Below are 27,605 nucleotides of genomic sequence, written 5' to 3'. Positions count from 1 at the left end.
GGACCGATACAGTGTAGACAGTTGGCATCTTATGCATATATGTTAACACACCTAAAAAATAACAGAAAAATTTTAAAAAGTGGTGTCTGTCATGTGGCATGTTAGCAGCATAGGTTTAAAGAGGGATTAAGCACTTTGAATATGTATGCATTTAAAAGATGCTGTGCTTATTCAAACAGAGTAATGTATAATTGTGGAATAATCATGTTGTTAATCATGAAGCTGTCATAGTTATGCAGCACTACAAACTACCTGTAAAGCATGCTACTGGTGTTTCCCTTCTGTTTTCAGTGAAGTGAGTTGCAGAGGCTTTCTCAATTTTCCTTTGTTTGGATTTTAGTGAAAATCCTTTCTCTCCTAAATAGGGAGGGTCATCCTCTGCCTGTTTATTGTTTGCAGGAAATGTTTCATTTAAGGTGTGCAGCCACACATTACTATTTTTTCTCTGTGTAGTACCACTATTTTACCACAAAGTCAGAAATTATCATAATACTGCATACCCACTTCTGTTAATCTCCTCACTGGCAATGTGCCACGAATATTCCACTTGTTATATAATTTTGCAGCTAGGGCTTGGAGGTAGTAGTAGTGGCATGTGATGCAAGAAAGCAAGGTAAGAAGAAGGTAAGTACTTGTGTGTTTGTGTGTTCTTATATCGGGTTGGCTCCTAGGCCTTAGCCCATCTCCACCTTTGTACTGTGTTATGGTGCAGAAACTCTGCATAATGGGCCTGAAAAGTGTCAGTGTATGTGTGCAATATTAATGTGTGTTGTTTTGTTTGTGTCAGGCTATTATGCCACCAGGGTGCAGCCAACATATGTGCAGCTGCTGCCTAGTGCCCATCCCTAGCACCGGGCCTGGGTCAACAGTCCTCCTGTACCGGTGTTATTACCACCAAAAATCTCGCACCCGCCAGAGGTAGTGCAATACTGGCGAGTGCCTGCAATCCTGCTCCCAGGTGATCAGCAAAAAAAAAAAAAACACCTAGTAGTTATATACATTATGGTCTGAGTATTTCGATCAAACACTTCTATTCTTAGGCGATAGGTAATTTTGGTTCCGAGTCACCAAGACCAACCACTCCAAGGCTAGGAGGATGTTCTAGCAAAACAATTGTAACAATTATATTAACGTATATGCATGATTTCCTAGTCTTAGTCTTTTTCACCACAGTTCAGTTATTCTCAGTACATTTTATTTTCAAATGAAGTCACAAGTTGAACTGTCCAGTTTGATTTCATTCAAGAAAGAAGTCAGTCCCAGTAGTCTTCTCCGTTCTGTGCCAGCATAAGTCTTAAAACTCTTCTTCAGGTGGTTCTCTTCTAGTTGCTGAAGACTTCTAATTATTCTCTTTTTCCCAAGAGTCCTAACTTGTGTATGATTTGGAATTCCAATGACAGTCCATAGGTAAGAAAATGGAGTATTTTCACTTACAAAAATTCTCGTTGTGAAAAACATGTTTCATTAAGTTCATGTAGATTTCAAGTGTATATATGCGGTAGTTCATATCTATATGGTCACAGATCTAGATGTCACTTAAGACCACACAAGGTATAACTGCATAAGTTTCAGAAGAAGTTATGCTTGTAAACTATGTTTCCATCTAGTTCCTTAGTTTTTAATTTCAGGTATCATGCCCCAGAACCAATCGACATTCTTATGAGAATCCTGTTAACACCCGAGGGTCCCTGTATATCCTCCCATTAGAGTTCTATCGAAGCATCCGATCTGCGATTTCCAGCCAGCTGAGAACCTAAACAAATAATCTTAGTATATGTTTCTTTAACAATTCATCTGTACACCCTACATCTAATTTCCTCGAGGATGAAGGGATCTTATTTCTAGTCTTCTTTTAAAAACAGTCACTGAAAATGTCTGTAAAGCATTAAAATTCCTACAGCTTTCTACCAAGGGACTTACGTTATCTTCTGTCAGATCCGATACACTGCTAAACAACTCTAAACGTGCCTGAAGATACTGTGGGCAGTCAAATAAAACATGAGACCAAGTTTCCACACCCCCACAAGTGCAGTAAGGGTCTGGCTCAAGTCCACGTTCATGTAACTTGGCTATGAGGGAGCCATGTCTCGTTAATAAGTACGTTGTATTCATCGAAGGAGCAAACCAAGGATTTATTTCCTTGACGGCAGTAAAGTCCACTTTGGTTATAAATTACGTAACAATTCCATGTTCGCTGGCATTCCACACAGATGTCAGATGTTCCCACAATCTTTTCTTTTCTTGTTTGACCTTGTTCACTGGATCAGATGTTATTCCCATTAGTTCCGAAGCCAAACCTTTCCTAAGCCGACCTGTCATACCCTTGAATACGATATACAGATCCAGGGGAATGGTTCCTGCTAAGACTTGTAATGTGTTGTTTGATACAGTTCTAGGGGAATTTAAAACAGATAATAACATAGATCTTTGAAGAGAAATAAGTTTCATTTTCACCATTATGAAACTTATTTCTCTGTGATACCAAATGGTTACAGCATATGAGACTATTGGCAGAAATATTAGTTTGTTAAGTTTGGTCCATACAAATAGATCATTTAATATGATTTGCATTGTTTCCTCGAGTATCCTCCTCGAATGGCCCTCAACAGCAATCACTATGTTGTCGGCGTAAGCGATTTTCATAGCCTCCTTGTGGTTGTATTTTGTCATCCACTGATCTAAGACTGCGTTCCAGAGGAGAGGCCCCAATACCGACCCCTGAGGGCATCCTCTGGAAACGGTAGCTGAATACACTAGATGTTTTGCACAAATTCTGGTGGATCTGTCTTGGAAGTAGGACCTGATGATTCTATAAGTATAGTTGTCACATCTTCCCAAGCGCAGTGACACAAGGGCACTTTTCCACTATACCGTGTCAAAAGCCCCCTCAAAGTCAATAAACACTGCCAACACATACTTAGCTTGGGAGTTTTCTACATAGTTCTTGAGGGTGGCAATGGCATCTTCTGTTGAAGAACCTTTTTTAAACCCGAACTGATTAATTGAACATAGATGGTTATCCTGTAACGTTTTTTGTATTCTTGGAGAGAGCAGCCTTTCAAAAAGTTTCCCCAAGTTTGCCAACAGGGAGATTGGTCTGTATGCCCTGGGATTAGATGTCGACTTCCCAGGCTTATGTAAAACTTTAAGTAGGGCAATCTTCCACAGTCTTGGAAAGATTCCCTCGATATAACACTTGTTCATGAGATTGAGGAGGTTATTGGAAAATAGGTCATAAAATGAGATCCATCCCTGGACATTTTTTACTGTTTAGTTTGGAAACAGCTGTTCCTAGTTCAACAAGAGTAAAAGGATTGACGTCACTTGTTCCAATATATTGTTGATTGTCTCTCCTAATTTCTGCTTGTTCGGGAGAATCATCCTCTGGATTGTCTTGAGGAAAAAGCTTATTTACAATAGTATCAACAGTAGAGTACCAGTCGGTAGTTTCTTGTCCGTCCACTATAACAGTGTTATATATGTCTCCGAAGATTAACTTGTTCCTGGAAATCTTGTACACTAGACCCCACGGTTCAGTGTTTCCCGTGTTACGAACAAAGTTTTGCCAACATTCAATTTTTGCATCTGCAACGGCTTTATGTAGCCTTTTCCTTAGATCACTGTATTGTTGTTTCAGTCTCTGGACATCACTGTCTGCCAGGTGCCTGTTTCGTTGGTAAGTTTTCCTAGCATTCATGGTTTGGTTTCTTAATGCAGTAAGTTCCAAAGTCCACCAGGGAACAGATGGGCGTCTGGATTGTTTACGTTTAGCAGAGTAGCTCATAGCAAGGAATTAGTGTGACTGAACATAGTTTGAATATTCTATGGCAGATAAGGAATTTAAAGTAGAAGCCACCTCAGGATGATAGAACAAATTTAGAAAATTCTTAAACTTATCCCATTTAATTTTTTCCATGGAATATCTTCTCAAGTCCACCAGCTGTAGATCCACATTTCTAACTGTGGATTTGATACTGAATACTATAGCGTTATGATCACTATTAATAAGTGATGGTAGAACATTCCAGTTAGTTATCTGCCCATCCAGTTTAACAGAGGTGATAGTTGCATCAATGTTTGATGTTCCATTTAAGGACGAGAATGTGTAAGGTCTGTTTGTCAAATTTTGAACTACTAAATTGTAAGACAATATTAAATCTTCCACAGCAGAACCTCTGTTGTCTGAAATTCTGCTGTGCCAAAAAGATGATTTGGCATTTAAATCAGTGCATATAATTAAATTCGCTGAAGCAAATTTTGTGCATATACGATCCAGCTGATGCAAGGACATTTGAATATCTGCTGACGGAGGGCAATAGATGAAAAGTAATAATTGGAGACGAGATCAAAAGACAAGTTACAGTGTCCGTACACTCTCCCGAGATGGTTGTCACTACTAATTCATGATTGCATATTGCTATTGCAGTTTTAGGATGGGTTTCTATAGAATGAACAATTCTGAGGGATAACGGGAATCCCATAACCCTGTGGATCAAGCCCCCTACTTGAGTCGAATAATAAGGTTCTTGAAAACATAAGATCATAATTATTTTCAATTATCGCCACTCTTACTTCATCCATGACCACTCGTGAACGCTGGCAGTTTATTTGCAGTATTTTTATACCCTCAAAATTCACACCCACAATGTTAGAAAAATTTATAGTGGCCGTATTATTCATTATGAGTTTTTTTTTTACTAGTTCAACAGCTCGATTATACTCCGGACAGTTATTGTCTCGGACTGAATGCTGACAATCTCTGTTGCATCTTTTACAATTGACACACCGAGGGGGTTCTTCCCTGTGTGTGCATTTAGCAAACACATGTCCACTGCCTCCAAAGTGGCCACAAGACATGGTCTTATGTGTGCAATTTAATGCTGAATGGCCATAGGCCAGACAGCAGAAACATTTAGTAACCACTGTGAAACGACAGAATTTATGTGAAGTGAAGCCAAGAAAGATACAATCATTCTGTATTAAGCGTTTAAAAATTTGGGGAGTGAATCCTATTACCCAGTTTGTTATTTTATTTCCAGAGCCTGAATTAAATCTGAACGTTGTACCTTTTTTAACTTCCTCTTGTTCAAACCCATGATCTTTTAGGTTCTTTATAAAGAAATTTTCTAAAATATCCTCCTTTGTATATTCTTTTGGCACACTGTAAATTAAAACCGTGGGGTCCAATAACCGTGGTTTGTCCATAGACAAATCTGCATTTGTCAGCTGCGTCATTTTGCTAATTTTATTTGCATCCATGGGATTAGTAGTTTCAATTAAGAGACCTTTGTTTCTTAGCAACCTCATATTTTTGATTTTAATATCTCGATGTTCTTTTTTGAACACCTCTGTCACTTTAATTCTAACATCCTGACTGGATGAAATTTCAGAATTGGCATTTGGTCTCAATATAATGATGCTTTTAGGTCATTAAAGTTATTTTTTGATGGGGGAATAACACCTTCATCCAAAGGAAGTTGAGAAAAATTATGTTGTAATTGTTCATCTTCTCCTCTAGGTTTATGTACAATATTTTCAGTACATTGAATGCCTGCTGCAGCAGCAGTTGATCCTCTAACTACTGCTTCAGCAGAGGTACGCTATTTGGGTTGGTCCTTGATTAGATGGTGAAAAATCTCAGTGCGTATTTGTAATTCTGATGTTTTTACTTTCAATCGTTCATTGTCGATCAATAATGCATTCCTAATCACTCCAGGTCTGACCACAAATGATGTATATAGTTTGAGGCTGCCTTAGTGACTTTGCTGCTATCTGCAGATAAAAATTCTCTGAGTGCATGTTTAATCTTGGTCATTGTTGAAAGTACCGCCGAGCTATCTAAAGGCTCCCATAGGTCCAAGCCTTCAGTGAATGATGTATTTTGCGCAAATTCTTGTACATTAGCCAAAGCGTTGGCAACTGTGTCTTTGCTTTGATCTTTGTTTTGATTTGGATTTTTATCCAGGTCAGAACTACTGGGTTCACAAGCAGATGAAATAGATTTATCATCTGCTGAATTATCCTGATCACTTCTTGTTATTTTTAATATTATGGGATGTTTTTTCCCAGCTGATTTAGTAGGCTTATCTGCAACCGGCGAAGACAAGTCCCCATCAGAATCAAGCACAGGTGATACACTAGAATCCATAGTGTTGTGTTGATGAATGAAACAGTACACAAAAAATATATAATTTAAAATAATATTCCAGTCTTCCCTGAAATTAAAATATTTTGTATCACTCCAATTTGAATTTATCTTTCAAGTTATTCTTCTGGTCTGGATCCTTGTATTCAAATTACTTACCAATAACCTTTCAAAAAATAACAATATATAAAGTTTTTATATACTGGAAAACTATGGTCTGTCTAACCAGCTGGATGAAAAATTGCATGAATTTTTTGAAATTGCAAAGTAATGAGTTTTCAAAAATAGCCCAAAAGAGCCCATATCTAATATATATTTCTATGTTGTGGTATGAGAATACTGTCCACTCATACACTATAGCACTTTCAGGGTCTTATATTTTCTATTTCAATTATATTATTTTGAATTATTCTATGTAGATGGCGCTACAGACAAGATTGCCACTACCAAGAAAGTTTTCCCTCCAGAAAAATGAATAAGGACTTCCTATTGGCTTCTTCTATTAAGTACAATGGCTGCCAATGCTTTTCCTATGTAGCTATGTTTCACTACAGGTAGTCAGCCACGTTAGTCTTAGGTATACCGTATGCCTTCAGAATTACCATTGAAAGTCTATGGAGAGATCACATTAAAAAAAAAAATTTACAAGTCTATAAATTTTTATCTGCTTATTTCTTAAAAGCCCCCCCCCCTTTTTTTTTATGTGAATCCCAAACATGAGAGGTATTAGAACCTGTAGTACTTAGTACCGTGCTTGGGTTGGAGGTTGAGAAGACGAAAGAAGATATTTGTTGACATTGGACTTAACTTCTGTAGATTGTAATTTTCAGGAAATATGTATGAAGGAAGGTTGTTCCAGAAAACGGCAGTTGAATGAATAAATGAGGAAGATGAAAAGTTGGTTCTGTGGGTTTGAAGTTGGACAGTAAATGGATGTTGGCTTGTGGTGGCATGTGTTCGGACTGTTTTGAAAGAGAGAGCAGGAATTATAGAAGCCAATTCAGAAGAACAGTGCCCATGGAAGTATCTGTAGAAGAGGCATGCAGCAGAAACAGTACTTCTATGAGAAAGCGAGTGGAGAGACTCTGTTAGAGATGAATCATTAATTAGCCTAACTGCCCTCTTCTGAATGGAATCAAGAAGCCTGAGAGAGGTTTTGGGGGCACCACCCCAGATGTGGGAACAATATTCCATGGTAGGGCAGATTTGCGATTTATACAGAGTGAGCAGCTGTTTGGAAGAAAAGTAACGGCGAGAGCGAAAGAGAAAACCAAGTTTTTTAGATGCAGAGGAAGCAATATTTGTAATGTGCTTGTGCTAAGAGAGATTAGAAGTCAGGGTAATCCCCAAAAGAGATATCTCATTTTGCCTAGAAATCGGAGTGTCACTAAAGATAAGCATAGGAGCAGAAGAATCCTTTTTGCGAGATATAAGACAAGACTGAGTTTTAGAAGGGTTGAAATCAACCAAGTTGTCTTTGCCCCACTTTACCTGAAAATTGGCATTTAAGGAATTGGTAGCAGATTTTCGAGAAGTTGAAGCTGATTGAGCAGGACAAGGTTTCTCAAAATGGAAAGTGGAATGCAGTGTGCTTACCATCGGCAAAACTATGGATAGGATTTCCAGTCAATGGAAAAAGGTCATAAATATACAAGAGGAAAAGAGTAGGGGAAAGAAATGAACCTTGGGGGACACCGACATTAGTGGAGAAGTTAGAAGACAGAGAGCCATCTACCATCACCCTCAGTGAGCGATCAGAGAGAAAACTGGATAACCATTTACTAAAAACAGTTGGCAAACCATAAGATGGAAGCTTGTTTAGAAGACCTTTATGCCAAACACGATCAAAAGCCTTTGAGATGTCAAGAGCAACTACTTGTGTTTCACCGAATCTTTCCATTGAATTAGTCCATAAATGGGTAACATAAGCCAGAATATCACCAGTGGATCGACACTGACGGAATCCATACTGGCGATCGTTGATCAGACGGAAGGTTTCTAGGTAGTTTAAGAGTTGGCAGTTAATTGATTTCTCCATTACTTTAGAAAGAGTAGAAGTAATTGCAATGGGATGATAATTGGATGGAAGGGATTTGTCACCCTTTTTACGAACAGGCTGGATATGAGCAAATTTCCAAGCAGAAGGAAAAACACCTTTGGAATAAGAAAGTGAAAAAAGGCAACAAAGAATCGGAGTAAGTTCAGGAGCACAGGTTTTGAGAACAAGTGGAGAAATACCATCAGGACCTGGAGCTTTCTTAGCATCAAGATTCATCAAAATCCTTCTGATATCCTTTTGACGGAAGACCACAGGAAGCATTGAATGGAGCGTGTTGGGAATGGTGGGAGGTGTTTTACCAAGATCATTAATACATGAGCTGGAAGAAAAATGGAATGCTAGCAGGTCAACTTTATCCTTGGCTGAAGTGACAACAGAACCATCTGGTTTGGACAGAGGTGGGAGCAGAGATGGGCAAAAGTTGCAGCCAATAGCTTTGGCAAGAGACCAGAATGCTCAGCTACCATTAGGGCAAGAAGCAAGTTTTCTACTTTAAGCCAATTATGATATGCAACGTTCTTCTCCTGAACAGCCTTAGCACATTTATTGGAAAACCAAGGTTCAGATAAAGGACGAGATTTTAAAGTGGAGTGTGAGATAAAGGATTCCATTCCTGCAGGAATAATTTCACTGACACGATCTGAGCAAACGTTGACATCAGAAGTTTTGAAACAGTAATCTGACCAAGGAAAAGAAGAAAAGAAGTCTCGCAGGTCATCCCATTTTGCATTCTTGTAATGCCAAACAACACGAGGTTGGGAATAGCCATGAGATAAAGGTTCCATTGGAGAAGAGACAATCACTAAGTTGTGATCTGAAGTGCCTAAAGGACCTCTCACTTCGACCGTGTACTTAGAAGGGTTGTTTGTGAGAAAAAGATAAAGTGTATTGGTTGTATGATTAGAATTGTCCGGTATTCTTGTGGGTAAATGAACAATCTGTGCAAGGTCATTAGTAATTGCAAAAGCCTCAGCATCTCGACTTGCTGGGTCGGTGTGACTAGAAAACGGAAGCCAGCTTGAGTTGTGAACATTAAAATCACCAAGGAAAATTACCTCACTGTTAGGAAAGTTGGACTGGAGAAAGTCAAGTTGCAAAGAGAAGAAGTCAAAGAGCTCCAAGTGATTAGTGGAGTTGGGAGAACGGTAGAGATAACAGATGAATTTGACACAATGAGGTAGAGAGATTTTAAGCCAGAGGAGATTCGAAATTGCAAGTCTCTGACAGGGAATATCAGGACTGACATATGCACAAGTACCACCTTTGAGGCGAAAGGAATCATACAGCGAATAATTTGGGCATCTGAGATGAGCAGTAGTTGAATCAACCGATAACTGAGATTCTCTCAGAAAAAGTACACGGGGTTTGGCAGACTGCAAGTGGAAATGGACATTGTTGAGATTAGAATTGAGACCATGTATATTTGTGAAATGAATTAGGAAGTCCTTGGGAGGTTTAGATCTTTTCACAGATAAGCTTGCTCTATTAGTTTGACAATTCATGGTGTATTCAATAGTAAGGAAAAGTTGGTGTGACATGCTGTATGAAGTAATGAAATTTTTGGATATGGCTTACACGTGGTAAGAATATACCCAGATCCTTAACATAACGTGGCCTTGACAGTGTTCCCCGCATACACACTACTCGGACTCCCTCCAGTCACTATCTGGCAGAGTAGAGGTAGCAAGATTATACACTAGCTGATCCGGAAACCTCCTAGACAGTTATCAATAGGTTCGGTCCAGTGTACTAACTAGTGGCCAGCCTGCGAACACCGTTTTAGAGCTGTACCCTCGAAATGTAAGGAATATTGGATCTCGCCATGACGTTCATCATAACCTCAAAAGTCATTTATCATACTGCATGATGGAAGAGATAGGGAAGGGTTGACCGGAACTTTACCAATCTTTATCAAACTTATATCACTAAACTCACCAATACTTTGTAAAAGCGAGGTGACATTTCTTCAGTAGGGGGAGGTGGCCTAGATCTGTAGATATATTCAACAAAAGCAGGAGCACACAAACACAATGTCATGGGAGCTTGAATCGTCCTCTATACTAGATTTTTTCGGAGGTAAGTACTTTTTTTTTTTTTTATTCAATTCCTACTATTAGTTCACACTCTCCCTATATATATCTTGTTCAAATTTTCAATCGTTAATAAAATACTTTTTATTCATCGACTCAAGTTCAAATAAATTTTTTTAAACTTGTAGTGGATGACACTTGATGTTAATACAGTTTTTTCAAATATTAATTCATTAATTAAATTTAATTAATTAATTTTAGTTTTATATGGGAGAAAAAAATTTCTCTTATATAAGATATTTAGCAGGATATAAATTTAGGAATAAATACCGTCAGTGGCGAAGCGTGTAGATCGCTGGAAAAAAATTTCTTTTTCAGATTCTTTTTTCGTTCTGGGTTCTAGTCTGAGTCAAGGAGAGAACAGAATGGAAAATGAAACATGTGAATAAAAATAATAGTCCAACACCATATATAGAAAGGAAAATGGAAAATTGCAAGGAAATTCGCTTTCTATTTTGCCACTTAATATTGTGATTCTGTCATATGTATATACATATTTATATTAATTGTAATTAATTAATAAAAAGTAACTAAAATAAAATTTTTCTTTGTTGACCTAAGTAGGAATTGACTTTAAAAAAATTTTTTTTATATTACTTGTTTTTTATTTATTAACACACAACTGTATATACATTCTCAAGATGTATTAATCAATTTATATACAATATTTATATACAGATTTTATATACATACTCTTATATATACTGTAGTCTTTCTGTACATTTGATTGTGTGTGTCCTGATATGAAGGGTGGCTCCTAGACATAAGCCCATCTCCACCTTCCACTCCTGTGAAAGCTCAGAACGTCTGCAAAACAGGCCTGAAAGAAGAGCGTTATGTCAGGCCATTTCGTCACCAGGGATTAACCAACACCTGGATCAAGCATTCTTTCTCTGTGTGTGTGCTGTAATGCACAAATCCCGCACCTACCAGAAGTAGTGCTATGGTAGGTGCCAGCAATCCCGCCCCCAAGGCTGCCCAAACTTGGAGGCCAGCGAAAAAATAAAAATAAATAAATAAATAATAATAATAAAAAAAAAAAAAAAAATTCCAACTAAGAACAATGTATACTTGTTGAAACAAAAGCAACATTATACAATTATTTACATGTAAATAGCAAATACATACCCTTAGAATGACATTAACTTAACAATAACACTTAGAAACATTAACATTAACACTTAGATTAACATTATCTCCACTTAGAGTCCATCCACAAATGCAAGCCTGCATTTGGGTATCCAGGAGCAGAAGATCATCTCGCACTGTAAACAGGAAACATCCTATAAAGATGACATTACACGAAGTGTTCTGTCGTCAAATGTGCAGCACTTCCCCTAATTGGTATCCTGCAATAGATTTCTTAACTCCTGTCTTCTTTTAAAAACTTTGGCCGAGAATTCCTGAAGCAAAGCAAAGATGTCCCACCTCTGAACCAAGAGAGGTAAATTATTCTCCGTGAGGTTTGGTAACCTATTTAGTAATTCCTGCCTGTCTGAAGTTGTTGGAAGATTTGATGATATTCCACTTGTGTAATACAAGTCGCATCCTAGTACGTGATTTAAACTCACAGCCTTAATCTACATGCATAAGTGGTTATGGTTATACACAAGTAATCAGCATTATGAAAATATGCAGATGGCTGAACCAATATCTGTATCACAGAGAAAAATCTTTACATAGCCAAGGTAAGAAAACTATTCACCAAAAATTGTATTGAAAACTGGAAAAAGTATTATGCTTGTGTGATGATTTTGGAGTCAGAATATTGGAAAAAAGAGAGGTGTGCAAGCCTTTTGTTCTTCGAATAAGGCCTATGGGGTTGGGAAAGTTAAAATCTTCCTGCAATGCAATGCACCAACCGTATAACTGAAACTTTATTAAAATAATAATAATATAAGACTGGGTCAAATTTTTGTAAAAATAAAAATGATAAAATAAAATATAGAAATTACACTATATGGAATTAAAAGCGATAAAAAATAACCGTAGCTTTAAGAGGTGACTGCCTCCTTTATCAACAGTAAGGCTTGTCACGGTACATCCTTAACTGCAAGATCACGGCTCGCAGCATGTGTTATCATAGGAGCATGGTCAGTATCCTCCACACGTGCATGGAAACTGGAAATGGCTTGGGAGCATGCCAGGGAGAACATTCAACGCATCCAAGAATTATTGTTTCAAAGAAGTGATGAATATGAATTCCCCTGCCTATTAATGGCATTATGCTGAGAAGAACAAATCCGCAAGCTCTCGAGCCATTTGCAGTTCCAATATCTGTGCGAACGATAAACTGACTGCATTGCCAGGCGAAATTTGGTGGTACACCTCCCAAACAGTGTATTTTATTTTATCATTTTTATTTTTACAAAAATTTGATCCAGTTATTATGAGCCTTTTGTTATATATATCGAAAATAGTCGGGAAGAAACAATTAGTTCAATGGTTTCAACCTTTTTTTAATAATGGCACCCCTAAGTAATTTATTTTATTTTGCGGCACCCCCTACTCAATTTTCTCAATATATGTATATGTGTGTATATATATATATAATATTAAAAAATATATATGTTATATGATATTTATTACAATAATATAATTATAAAAATTACATTTCATAATACAAATTATATATATACAGTATATAATTTTATTCTTTATATAGAGGTACTAAGTAATCAATTATAGATCACCACAAAATTAAAAAAATACTGTACACCTTTTTATAATTAAATAAACATATAAATTAAAAAATAATAATGTTTAAAATATAATGTTTAATAATAATAAATAATAAATTAAATAATAATAACTTAAACCCAAATTACGTGGCACCTCTGGAATGTTGTTGCAGCACCCAAAGGTGCCACCGCACCCTGGTTGAAAACCACTGAATTAGTTGTTTCAGTGATGATGAAAAGGAATATTAAAAAAGTTTGTTACTAATAAAATTAATTATCTTTTTCAGCAGGCAAGTATTACTGAAGTTTTTAGTTTCTTTTCATATTAATATGTTTTTAAATATTATCTAAAAGTTGTATTTTTTAAAATATTTTTTATTATGAAATAAGGGTTATATTTCATAAAACTCAAAGCCAGATGTAATATATTTTCTAATTCTCAAAAGTTATTTCTTATCTTTAAATTCAAGTACAGCCACACACTTGCTGCACCAACAAATAAAATAAATAAATAAAAAAGTGTTTTTATTCCTCTGGTAGGTATGGATGTATCAGCTTTGAATTTCCCAAGCTCTCCACCTTAATTTATTCCAATAATTAACAACTCACTGGCTAAAGCAATTTCTATGATGAATCCACGTGTTAACTCTACTTCCCCTATTTCAGATAATAGGAATGGTTGATTTGGTCCTGTGCAAAGAGGTTCAGCGGACTGTTAATTTTGCCTGGTACTATAAGTGTACACAGTTACAGACTTCGTAAGATTGAAGTCCATAACTGCATTACATACTTACAGACTTCCATCTTAATATAGTCCTAGATCCTGCATTAGTAATACTCAGTACTTGTATTATATGAGCTATTCTAAACCAATGTCAGTGTTTTTTTATGAGAATTTCTTTTAGGCATAACAATGACTATTGTACAAAGCAGGGATTTATTTTTTCAAAAGTATTCTGTGTTCGTATTTATTGTATGGTAATATATATTACCATATTTCTTCGATTCTAAGAAAAAATAGCTAAAATAAATCTAACAAATATTTTTATTATAATATAATTCAGTTTACTATGGCTGATGATGATGGTGGTGGAAGCTTTCAACCATCAGCAGTGACGCATAGCGTCACAGTGATACGCTGCTTTTTGTAGCCTGTGCTTATAATCTTGATTTCTTTAGCACCTTTAGCATTGACAGTGTAATTTCGAGGCATATTGAAGAAGACGGGTTTCATCAGCATTTCCAGTTTGACTAAACTCAAAAGCAGTCCAGTGAATTTGGACTGCTTTTCAGTCAGGAGAAGAGTGAAGTAATGGTTCTAAAGAGCAGTTGTGAGCTTCACGGATACATTACAATGGAAGGGAAAGAGCTAAAAATGGTTAAAAACTTCAAGTATCTAGGAAGCACCATTACAAAGACTGGAGTGATAGACGAAGAAATAAGTAGAAGGATACAAGCGGGTGGGAATTTCTATAGGCAGACAGGAGATCTGATCTGGAACAGGAACATACCGCTGAAGTGTAAGAAGGCTATATATCAGGCCTATTACATACCAATTCTGATGTATGCATCTGAAACTTGGACTATGAGGAGAAAGGATGAAAGCAGAATTCAGGGGGCAGAAATGAGATTTGTGAGGAGCGTAGCCGGAAGGACAAGACAACAAAATCAGGAGTGTTGTGATTAGAGAGAGAATTTAGGTTGAAAAACTCCAGAATAGGATTGAAAGGTCCCATTTGAAATGTTTTGGACATGTCAAGAGGATGAACAAGAGGTGTTTGCCAAGAAGAATGTTTGATTTACAATTAAGGGACAAAAGACCAACGGGGAGACCAAGAAAGAGATGGCAAGACATGATAAAGACCAATCTAAATAAGAGAAGAGGAGGAAACTGGAGTGAAATCAACGACAGAGAGTACACGGACAGGGCATGGTGGCAAGGCTTCATACATCGACCCGTGGAATAGCGGAACAATGACAGCTCATGACATGTATGATTGCTTCCCATGGTGTTTAGCTGGCTATGCTGTGCAGGACTTTTAAAAAAAATTAAAGGAAGCATTAATGGCAGGCATCATCTTTGGTAACTCTGTTGTTGTAAGAGTTTTTTGCTTGCAGGCTTTTGCTTACAAACTTTGACCAGTGGGTCAATAGGATACTTCCCCACCCCACCCCTCACATTAAATAGGAATAAAAGTTAATCACATAGAGCAGTGGTTCCCAAACTATTGAGATCTATGGACCCTTTCAAAAATCTGAAAAAAAGTTCATGGACACCTTCAAATATCAAAAAAAGTTTGCAGACCCCTATGTATAACTTATGCATATGTTATATGCACACACACACACACATATATATATATGGTCGACCACTGTTTCACTAACCCCCCTGGAACTGGTCTACGGACCTCAGTTTGGAAATTCTGACATAGAGAAACATTGGAGTTACGTTTTGGTAATTTTAAGTCTTCAGTTTATATAATAGCTTTTCATGAAGAACCTTATCAAAAACTTTACTGAAGTCGAGGTAAATTATGTCAGAGTTGTTTCTGGCATCCATCTGTTTCATGACTTCATAATAATTAACTAGATTGGTCAGGCAAGGCTTTCCCTTTTGCTAACCCATGCTTAGATCCATATTGAGATTATTCTCAGGTTTTGATAGTGGTTAGTTCAAGAGAGCATATTCTCAGGGATCTAAGCATTATGCCTTTTATAATCCACTTTTATGGGGGTGAGGGAGATTGGAGTGAAAATTAGTATGGTCATAGTCTTTTTTTCTCTGTACTAATGTTCTTAGTCTGTTGTTGGAGATATCGTTGACATCAAGGAAGTGTAGTTTTGTTGTTGTTGGTTTGAATGGAAAATTTTATGGTCTTGCATATATTATTTAAGCAGAGATAGAAGGAGGAAATGCACCCTTTCTCTCTAGCTCCATACCATAAAGATATCATCTTCAGACTGGAGCATAGAGCAAACCATCGTACAATGGTTTTTCCAACCTACTCAGAAATTTATTCAAGAAGTGATCCATTATCTCTAATCAACAATAACAGTAGTGTTTGTACATCTGTAAATCAAGTTAAATGCACCTGGAGAGGGTCCTCACATCTGTCCCCTTCACAACTCCAAGGCACTCAGCAGTGCTTGTAGCAAAGTGATGGCTTCCTCCTGTTGATCTTTGGACATGAACAGAACAGTAGGCAGAATGTCAAGCTACTTCCAGAGTCCTTTTCAATCTTTGCACTGGAAACTTGTTAATTTATATATTTGTTAAATTTATTAAAACGTGTTAAATTTATATATTTCTTACCACTGAAGATTGAGAAGGCAAAGATCTCTGAAACATGTGGTTGCTTACTGTATAGTTATTATTAAATTAATCTAAATTATGATGCAGTGAATTGTAATGTGTTTATCATGTTATGAGTATTTGTGAAGATATTTCCCTGTACTCCACCTGTTATCCCCTCAAAAAAAAAAATAAATAAATAAAAAAATAAGGTTGGACCTTCCTTGGAAATACCTAAATTTATTCTCAAGGGTACAACAAAGAATAATGCCTGTTCTGTGAGTGCAATGCTCCAAAAAGTCAATAGCTGGAAGAAATATATAGGGGCTAGTAGTGCTATGAACAATCAACTGAAGTGGATTATCAAATGATCATTCTGCTGTTTTCCTAAACAGTAGAACAATTATTCACTGTAGATGAATAGAATGCACTAAAAATGCTGCATTAATCACCTGTTCATTCAGCTGTTTCAGAAACAACTAAATAGCTTGATAATTTGTTCTTGTTTGATAATTCATTTGTGCTCATTACTTGGTGTGCAAAGTGACTCAGTATTCTAGCTATCTGATAGTTAGATGCACCACATCCCACCCACCCACCTTATTTCATTTGTTTCAGTTCACTACATATAATCATTCATTTACATAAAGTTACTTGTCATTTTTGCTGGCTGGTTGGGTATCAGATCTCTGAGACGTTTGATGACTAATAAATGATTCCATAAATTCTTTATTTAATGGCCACTGCTCTGACTCACTTCACTTTTCTATAATGATTTAACTGAGTTGGCTCAGCCAAGTGACTAGTTTGCCATCATTAAAATAGTTGGCCTTGTTTGGGAACTGATAAATGCAGAAGGAAACTTGAAATATAACAAATTATCTCATATCATTCTTGGCATTTTAACATTTCCCTTATAGCATTGCTGAGTGTTGAGGATATTCAGTAAGGTGATAAAAGCAAAAACAACTTGTTTTAAAAACTTAATTCAGATCTTTGCTTTTTGGAAAATGCTCAAGAGAGCAGGGCCATTGTTATAAATTGAACTTTGACTCAACATTTATGGACAGAGTATAGTCTGTAATATCATCTTTGAACTGATTATACACCAAGTAGCCACTTTATTAGGTATACCTACTTATACATATAGGGATGCTATATATATGTGATTCAGTATGAGAATGGGCAAGACAAAATATATAAGTTATTTTGAATGCAGTATGGTAGCCAGCACCAAATGTGCCAATATTGGGTATCGTGAAAACTGAAACTGTGCTGGGTTACATGTAGAACTGTGTCTTTTGTATTGGGATTGTTCCATTAAGCAAATAACATTTAGCCAATGGTGAAAATAACACCAAACCATGTAGTCAGAAACAGCTTATTGACTTGAGTGTTTGACAGATAGGTTGACAGGACTTGTGCAGGGTAACAGAAAGGCTACAACCAATTAACAACCCAATACAGCAAGGATAACCAAAGAGGCATTTCAGAAGGCATAGCTTGTCATACCTTGTCACATATGGGGTTTTGCAGCAATGGCCAAACAAGGTTCCATTCCAGACAGCAAAAAAACAAGGGTACAGTTACATTGGGCTAAGGAACACTAACATTGAAGAATCCAAAAAAAATGTAGCCTGTTTTAAAGAATCCTGGTTCATGCTGGTGGCAGTACCAGTGCGGAACAGTAAGAACTGCATGACAAAAACAGCATGAGTCCATGGACCCACCTGACAGGATGGGTCCTTCTCAGTGGCGTGTTATCCTATAGGAAAAAGACATATGCCTATGGCCCTGATCAGAGAGGGGCCCCAAAATCACTGTTTCAAAAACTCGTTGCTGTTTTTTAACTAATATTTTTAAGCGATTTTTATCGGAAACTGAACTTACTACCTGTCATGGTCAATGAAATTTACTTGAAGATTAATTTGAAAATTACACGTTTTTTTTTTTTAAATGGTTTTACTGATTTTGATGAAATTTTATATTTAGTTCTTATGTCATATAATTTGTTTGTTTTGTTGTCACAATAAAATGAAAAAGTTTATTAGTTTTTTTGTTTAGATGGGGCCCCCAAATTCCATTTTGCCTTGGGCCCCATGAAGGTATAATGTGCCACTGGTCCTTCTAGAAACATAAGAATGAATTCAGCCTACTGTGGTGTTTTTTCCAGTCACCAGATCTGAATCCAGTTGAGTGCCTGTGAGGTGAGGTTGGAATGAGCTCTTAGGTGTAGAGATCCACAACCATCCAATTTGCATATGCAGAAAGCAATTGAGTTGACATGGTAGTGGTGTTTAACACGTTCGTTGCCTTTTACACAACACGAGGAGTGATATTCCACAGTGTACAACTGCTTCAAAATGCACTCAAGTAATGTGCTATAATGCACATAAGCGGTCAATGAACAAGTGCTGTAAATGTGAAGGCACATTAAACTAACAACTACTCAGTATTGACACAATGATTGAATGTTTTACAGCAGCAGTAATTCCCAACGTGGGCAGTAGTGCTCTCCTGGGGAGAATTACAGCCTTTCAGCAGGGGTGTTTGGGTTCATTAGGGGGTGTTTACATTTGGCAGTCTGATACAACAGTTAAAGCATTTAAGTATTAATTTTATTTAATACACAAATAATTAATTTGTAAACTGTTTTGTCCCCAGTTAGAATTGAGACTATTAAATTAAATATATTTATTTAAGTCTCAATTCATGGAAATAACACTATAAATAGTGTGTGCTCTTTAGTAAAGAAATTCTGATAGCAGCCAGTGTCATATCAAGGAATGGGGATGTTAGCCATGCCCCGTCACTAGGTAATGTTCCGATGCTGTCTTGAGGAAAGTTGAAACCAATCACGGAAGAGTGTTTGATAAGCTGGGTGTATTGGTGGAAGGCGCAGAGTGTTTGATAAGCTAGGTGTATTGGTGGAGGGCACATTCTTCCTACAGGTGAGTGACGTGTGCAAACGGGTGACACAGACAGTCAGTTATTTGCTGGTTTTCTTCAGGAATGGGACACACTTGCTACCCATTGTTTCTGTTATGTTTAAATGAACTTGGTTAACGAAACAATACCAGTAAACTGAATGAGTTTGTTATTGAGTAACACAGTTATTCTGTTTGTTCATACTGTGTGGACTTAATTAGTTTTTGCTTGTTTTTAGGATTTGTGAAATACGAAACAACTCCTATATCTGCAATTTGTTTCTTGTGTATTTTATCGATTTATTGACCTATATGGAATATTACAGGTAAGTAATAGGATCATAAGCATATATTTCAACTTTTTATTTATTTTTATTATCTTCCAACAGAAAAATCTAAACTTAAATTTCCCTAATTTCAGCAGTGAACTTTGAGAATCGCTTCAAAGATTTGATTGATTTGGAAATACCTGTCTGGGTAACAAATTCATTCATTTTCAAAGCAGAAGACCAAGAACTTAGTTTGCAAGAAGAAATTGTTGAGCTTCAAAATGATGAAGAATCGAAGCAAATCTTCAACAACAGAGTACATCGAGTCATGTTGCAAAAATCATGTGAAATTTCCTGCTCAATGGAGAAAAGCAAAACTTTTTTATATTGCCTTTCCATCTTCTTATCTCGTTGAAAGAGGATTTAGTGCAGTGAATTGCATACTATTGAAGAATCGAAACTGTTTGGATATGTTAGTCATGGTGACTAAAGACTATTACTATGCAGGTGTACTCCAGATATTGTGTTAGCCAAAACTCATCAAGCTCAAGGATCACATAGTATTTTATAATAAATCTAATTTTATTTACTTTTCTGTAACTATGTATGTATATTAATAAATCATATTAAGAATTTAATGTGTAATCTAAGTGCAATAAAAAGGAATGATAAAAATAATCAATAATAATCGTTGAAAATACCTTTTGTGCATTACTCATATTTTAAGGGAAGAATAGGAAGCATTGGCATATACTTAATCTGAGGGGGCATTGGGTAGAAAAAGTTTGGGTAACACTGCTTTACAGTAATGCTTGGCTCTTGTTTATAGACTTGGCATACAGTTTTGTTTATTTTTTGTTTGTGTTAATATTAGTTTATGTACATGAATAAACTTTTGTAAGATTTTGTGATTTGTTCTGATTTACAGATCAGCACAAAAGTAAATGTTTTGTTTTAGCAATGAATTATAAACTTTTAATTTTCAACCAGTGGCATTAATTTTCAGAACATTGGGGATGTCAGTATGTTGATTTTTTTTCAACATTCCAAAAATTGCGGCCCATTGAATGGGTTCTCTCACATTTGAGCAGCAGCAGCGAATATATTAGCAGACGTCAAGTTTAACAGGTTAACAATTAGTGCAGTTTAACAGACAAAACTGCATAACAGAATGCTAAATATGTAAACAGTGAGATCTGTTTTAGATTAAGCATAAAAAGCATTTAAACAACTAAAATATATATAGATGATTGAATATAAGTGCAGCAACTGTGAAGTTTGGACTCTTAATCAAGTGCAACAATGTGATAAACCTGCATATCCAGTAAAAGCTGAAAGAAATAGACCAGTTATTGGGAGTAGGTTCTTTAAGGTAAAAGAAATTTTAGCCACTGTTTTGAAAATTCCTTGTAATAATTTTCTTTCCTTCGGGGAGGGGGGGGAGGAAAATTCTTGGGGTCTCCTAGCGCACACATTGTACAGAGTTTTAACATAACATTGCCAAGTTGGCCAACTATTGATTGCACTGGTTTCAAGCTATCACATAAATAATAGACTTTGACCTTATGGTGGTCTCAGCCCTTCCCAACCATTATATAATCTTGTATATGAGATAATATTGGATAATAAACTTACCATTTGTGTGGACAGTTTTAAAATGAACAAAACATTACCAGCTGTTTAATTATTGAAATAAAATAAATGCTTTTTAACCTAGCGGTGGCACCACCAACTACAAAATTAGAATGGTGCAGATTCTGAAAGTTTTCTTTATTTCAGGAAAAAAAGGTTTGGGGTATACTAATGCTTCACCTTTTATTAATGTGTTATAATGCTTATTAAATCAAAATTTTAAAAAAATGTTTCTTACATTTCTTACTTTCAGTGAAACAAAACATTTATTAATTCTGCTTTAAAAAAAAACACATTATAAACATAAAATAGTTAGTCTTTTTCATTTTCAATTTTATAAAATTAAATGCATGAAAATTCAGCATTTATGCATACAAATATATTTCTGCTTAGAATATAAATTTTATTGCCAAAAATACCAGACACTCCTGGGATTTGATAAAAATGAATCATATCCACCATGCATGTTTAATAAAAGCAACTGCATTCATACTACAAAGTGTGCATATTAGCAAAATACAGGAGATGGGTGAAGGGTGTTGAGCTGAGTTACAGGAATGCTGTATTAGCAATCAGTCTGTTTGTGCCATTGCATTAAAACTGCAGCACCCTAGACTGCTGGAGGCTGGTGAAATTATCAGTTAGAAATATGGTGTGCTACTACAGACGGGAAACATTCTTGCAAACCACAGAAATTGATAGAAAAAGACTGTAGGGTGTTTAGAAATGGTACATGTTGATCCCATCAGTCCTCTACAAATACTTGTCAACCAGTTTGGAAAGGCTAAAAAAAGCGGTATACATTAGGAGTTGTCACATCAGGTTTTATAGAAGAGTTGCAGCACACAAACAAAACATCACAGTATGCAATGTAGAGATGAGTTGACTGATGCACAACCCTATCAAGTTGGCCTTCGGAACAATCGAAACCTTTTGTGGAAAAGCATATCCCATGAATATGTTACATGATTTTCCAATCTGATGGCTGTGTTTATTTCTCTGAGTTCTGGCAGATACTCAGAGAATGTTGTTTACCATGATGTATATTCCGGACTGTAAAGTGTGGAGGTGCTGTCACCATGTGTTTAATGTTTGGACCATTAGTTGTCATTTCCTGAACAATGAATGCCATGTAGTACATCAATATTTTTGAAAATTCTGCTCTTCCTACACTGCAGTAGTAGTAGGGATAGGGCCCTTTTGTTTCAGCATTTTAGTGCACCATATCATACTGCATAATCTTTAGTGACTTGGTTTTTTATCCCTGTTGAACACCTTTAGAATGAACTGAAATGTTAACATGCCAGGCCAAACCTACCACAGTCAGTAGCTGAATGGGCTATTGTATTGAAGGAGAAATGAACCAAAACACTACCTTCCTGGTGTCAGAAATTGGTTTGAGTCTACTGACAAGGATAACAGTATGTTGTAATTGATGCCAGAGGGCCAACATGCTATTAAATATTGTATTGATAAAAGTATCTTTGAAATGTACATTTACAAGAGCATCAGGTGCAAAATTAGCTTTCCCAGGATATGTCATTGTCAAGGGGCCTGGAATTGAAATCCAGGTCTGTTATGATGAAAGGCAAACCATCCTGGTGAGGTTGTTTGTTTCAGGGCCTGTGCTGACTTGACACAGTGAGAGAGAGAGAGAGAGAGATATCTCTTGTTACTTATATTTTATATAAGTTCTTACATTACCTTGTTTGCTTAATTACTTTCTCTATTTTTCAATATGTACCTGTGCACTGTGATTGATGATGTCTTCCATAATATATTTTTTCTAAAATAAATAAATAATAATAAACGAGAAATCTTTTTTTTTTTTTTTAATTTTTATTTAAACATGAAATTAACAGTAAGATAATTTAGAAATGGCATTAACCTTCCAATGAGAGGAAACATATTTGGTTACACAAAGCTGAAAACAAAAGTTGTAACACCAAAGTGTTGTTGGGTCTGTCAGATCCTTTTCATGTATAATTCCCAGAAAACAGTTTGTGTCACTTCTGAAACTATTCAAATATGACTGTATGTATAATTAATAATTAATGGAGTAGATATTTCATTGAGGGAGGAGTCTCTCAGGCCAGGTGCTACAGCTGCTTGATTAATAACTGTAAATTTAGATATGTTTTCATTAATCTTTGTTTCATATTTGTATATCTAATTGTTTTTTGTACAATTTTTTTGTATTAAAGCTTATTCCTAAATTTATTTTGCAGTCCCTTTGTGGTATAAAGGTAGATATTCCAACAGTCTCAGGAGAAAAGATTTCCTTGCAGATGAATGGTGTAATTAAGCCAAATATGTGTCGAAGGTTTTCTGGTAAAGGGCTTCCCTATCCTAAAGAGCCTACTAGGAGAGGTGATCTAATAGTGTCTTTTGATGTGAGATTTCCGGATCATTTGACAGAAACTACAAAGCAGACTCTTCGAGAATGTCTACCCAACTGATAGTGTAGAAGTCATGTTTGAATGATGTATGGACAACTAATCAGTGTTTTTTTTTTCCTTTAATTTATATCATCAGCGATAAAGCATCATCAATTTTATTCATCAAAAAAGGATATTCTGAAGGCACCCACAACTCGTACATCTGTTGACTGATAAAAATGGTAACATATGGCCTATGTCTACTTGGAACACAAGGTCTAAACTCTAATGCACAATTATACTGATTTGTATGTTGAGATTTGTAAAAGACAATTTTGTAATCAATTTTTAAAAAAAAATGTATTTTGTGTAATAATCTTTACATGAAAATTTGCATATTATACTTGAATTTTTCTCTCATGATAATGTCATTTTTTTTTCTGTAATATTATTTATTAAGTGCTGTAGAATTCCACTTCAAATATTCATACAGAGTTGTAAAAGTTCTTTTCCTTAGATATTTTTTTGTTTACTTGGTCATTTATAATTTTCATCTCTTTAAATATTAGCATGGTTGTCTATTTGGGAGATACTTGTGCCTTATATAAAATATTTACGCTGTATGACGTCTCTCTTATCTAGTAATGTTACTATATATTTTTTGTATCATTACATTCAAATGACAATAGTTATTTTATTATGAATGGTTAATTTGGTTTGGGCCATTCATAAATTATGTAAAGCAATTTTCTAAATTCTTGAAAACATCCTGTAACACTTTGTAACCAGGCTTTGATCCATCATTACACAAAAAATACATTTCAAATAACTTTTTAAAAAAAACTTAAGTGATACATTCACTTGTAATGCATTAGAACATTTTCTCTGATCATTCCCTGCTTATTTACATAATTTTAAATGGTGGCTCCTTAGGGAAATTACATGGCACATGAAATGTGCATTCTTTATTTTTGACAAAAGTTCTGCCAAAAGTGAGTAGGCATGTACTATATCAGCACTGGTGAATTAGTGGTATGTGTGCCACAGTCTTCATTGCAATAAAATATACCAAGTGTGCTTATAAATAGTTTTTGACATAAAACAGGTATTTTTTTATTGGAAGACAAATTTAATTGTTTGTTAGTTCTGTCTAACAGTGAAAACAGCAATGTAATATAATTGTGCAAAATATTATAGGGCAGAAATATTCTCAGAAACTTCAAGTTATTGTTACCTTTTTATAATGTCAGTATATATATATTAATTTTAGTCGTTTTTTTTTTTTTTTTGCAGCATGTAAAAAAAAAATGTTATTTTTGTTTCAACCTATTTTTGGCATATGTAGGCCAGAAATTGTTTGCCATCATCGTACTGTAAGTTAGTTGGCTTGATTTCTCCTTCAGTACTTAAAAGCTTGGATTATAAAATGTAATATGTTCAAGGGGAATTTTAATGGCATAGTGAAGGTCTATCTAGTTTGAATTCCATACTTGATAACAGTTCATATTTTATTTCTCATTACTGAAGTAATCTGTTCCTTGATTGCTCATATATTTGTTTTGATATTATTATTATTATTAGTAGTAGTAATAGTAGCGGCAAATGATGCAAGATTAATTTAGCTCAACTAAAAAATAATTCATGTGATGTTGATTTATTAGTTTTTTCAGAAGTTAATTAGTTAATTAAAAATCTTGAATATAATTTCTTTTTGTGAATCGTTAACAACCACCTTTAAGAACTGTGTTGGCAGCTGGTGGAGGCTGTTTATTTCGTTAATTGGGCAAACATCCTGATAAGTCATAATTACATACTTTCCATCAATCAGACACAAACAAATGAGATTGTGTTTTGTTATTGTGTAAAGGTTTTTAACTTGGTTGTAACTTGATCTATTCCTTGCTTGTAAAAAAAAAAAAAAAAGTGAAAAATAGCTAAAAAATGTCTCATAAAAATATATTGGTTCAATTTACAACTTTCTTTCTGTAGAAAAAATACAAAATGAGGTTTTCTAGTTGGGATTACATTTTCAGCTTCATCTTTTGCCAGTGCCCTTTGAGGCAGTCATGGGCATAATCAAGAGTCATAATCAAAATAGTTGATTTATGCAAATTACTTGATTATGAAATTGACAAGAAGAAAACTAAAGAAGGAAAAGAAAATACAGTGGAGGGATGCAATCTGTTGGTATCAAAACTAGTGCTGCTGCCACTTTACCCAGTTGATGTGGGCAGTGTGTATGGGGGGGGGGAATTATCTCATTGTTGCTGCTTGTTCTGCATCATTGGGATCTAACATCCACAGCTTGGTTCTAAGCTACCACCATAGGAATCTGGCATGTTTGCTATGAGCTGCTACCTGTGGAAACTTGGGAGGGGGATATCGTGGGCCGACCGGGCTAGCCTGGTGGGTAAAGCGCCTGCCTGGCAACCCAAAGGTCGTGGGTTCGAATCCCGCCTCGGGCTTGGATCAAAGTACTGCAAAAAACCTTGGGAGTTGCACTATGGCCACAGAAGCCGATGCGCCAATAACTACCAAAAAAATATATATATATATCGTGGTGGTTGAGGGCTCCAGCACACCAGCCCCTGTTTTGACAAGATGGGTGGTCCTGGGATGGCTTGCCCAGGATCAGTCAGCTAATCTGTTCACCTGCCTGCAAAGGTGAAGGTATAGTGGCTGTGTAGCCCTGGTATCCCATTCCTGAGTCCATTTATTGCTTAGCAGGTAGTAGGGCATCCCATTTGGGCTCCATGCTGGGTGTCTGGGCACAACAAAAAAATAAAACATGAATTTTAATACCACTAAAACAGCCCAAAATGAAGAAAAACCAGGACTTATCCTATGCTTCTGTGGTAATTCACTGCACTTCTTAAAAACCAGTTAGATGTCATCTTTCTTTATTTGGAAATATTGGCAGTGTCACCAAAAGCAGTCAAATGGCTATGTTATGGTGATATCTTAATAGAAACAAAATGAAAAGAGCATTCTGAACAGCTTAGAGCATTCTCAATCAGGGGAATTCCAATTACTGTTACCCCTCACGTCGGGTCCCATTAGGGGCCTGGCAGCCAACAAGCGAGAAGAACAATGGGCACAACATAACACAACACATGATCCACACAATTTAAATCTCTGGCTTTGACAGAGTACTGTCCTTGATACAAAGAGCATATGTGGAGATGGGGTAAATCCCTGTTGCTGTTAGACCAAAAAATACTCTACATTGTTACCCCTCATTAGCCACCAAATTCATCTTGTGATGTGATCTACGAGTGGGATCTTATGGAAGAAATCCGAACTTAAACCACAAGAAGTGACAGCTGTAAAAAGAATATTTGTGTGTGGAGAGGAATCTAGTACCCACTAGAAACCTTTCAACTTGCCAATGTCTCCCAATTCCATCACAGCTGGGTTTCTGCACTGCCCAGTAAGGCTGTATGTACCAAACCCATTAATCTGCTTCAAGTGTCAAAAATATGGACACCCACAAATGGCCTGTCATAGTACCCTTGCATGCACTTGATGTGGTGCGAAGGACCACAAAATCATGGGTCATGGGATGTTCAGCAACAAAACCTGTATGCATCAACTGCTAAGGAGAACACCCTGTGTACTCAAAAGCATGCCAGCAGTGGAAGGAGGAAAAAGATGCAGAGCATAACCTATCAGGAGCCAAGAAAAGCATAGAAGCCAATAAATAGCAATAAAGCTTCATATGCTAAGAAACTTACAGCTGCAAAGCATGCCACCAATGGAGTCATTCATCCCCATAGCATACCATTTATTGAGCTCTCAAAAATCCACAAAAAACAGCTGCCACTCCAGTACCTCCTGGTGTGCACCACTACCAAAACAAAGCGGGAAAGAATAACCAAAATCACTGAAAGAGCCACCTACAACAAAAAGAAAAAATGGATGAAGTCAACAAGGTACTAGATGACTCGGTCTTTGAACTCTGCAGAAGAGGCAGATGGACATACAACAGTCCATTTCTTCCTCTTCCTGGATATTTCCTTTTTCAGAAAGAAAAAGGAAATATCCAGGATGAAACATCCATTTCAAAGCCATCTAATGGACCCATCAAATCTAAATATCGATTACATTAAATTCGTACCATAGAACTGCCACA

General features: G+C 36.1%; 1 protein-coding gene across 1 annotated transcript in view; it reads left to right on the top strand.

The window, feature by feature from the left end:
- The window catches only part of LOC150078474 (dnaJ homolog subfamily B member 4-like), an 82,086-nt gene extending 58,324 nt beyond the window's left edge, over positions 1–23,762 (top strand). Inside the window, exon 3 of the mRNA XM_090384225.1 lies at positions 23,324–23,762. Within this exon, the coding sequence (XP_090240351.1) occupies positions 23,324–23,554 (231 nt within the window). The 3' untranslated portion in view covers positions 23,555–23,762. The remainder of the gene's footprint in view (positions 1–23,323) is intronic.
- The last annotated feature ends 3,843 nt before the right edge of the window (positions 23,763–27,605 follow it).

The sequence above is a fragment of the Mastigoproctus giganteus genome, chromosome 11, assembly GCF_048544385.1.
Source record: "Mastigoproctus giganteus isolate SK-2022 chromosome 11, ASM4854438v1, whole genome shotgun sequence".
NCBI classification, from domain to species: Eukaryota; Metazoa; Arthropoda; class Arachnida; order Uropygi; family Thelyphonidae; genus Mastigoproctus; species Mastigoproctus giganteus.
Note: the sequence above shows the minus strand (reverse complement) of the source record. Positions and strands in the feature narration are given on the sequence as shown.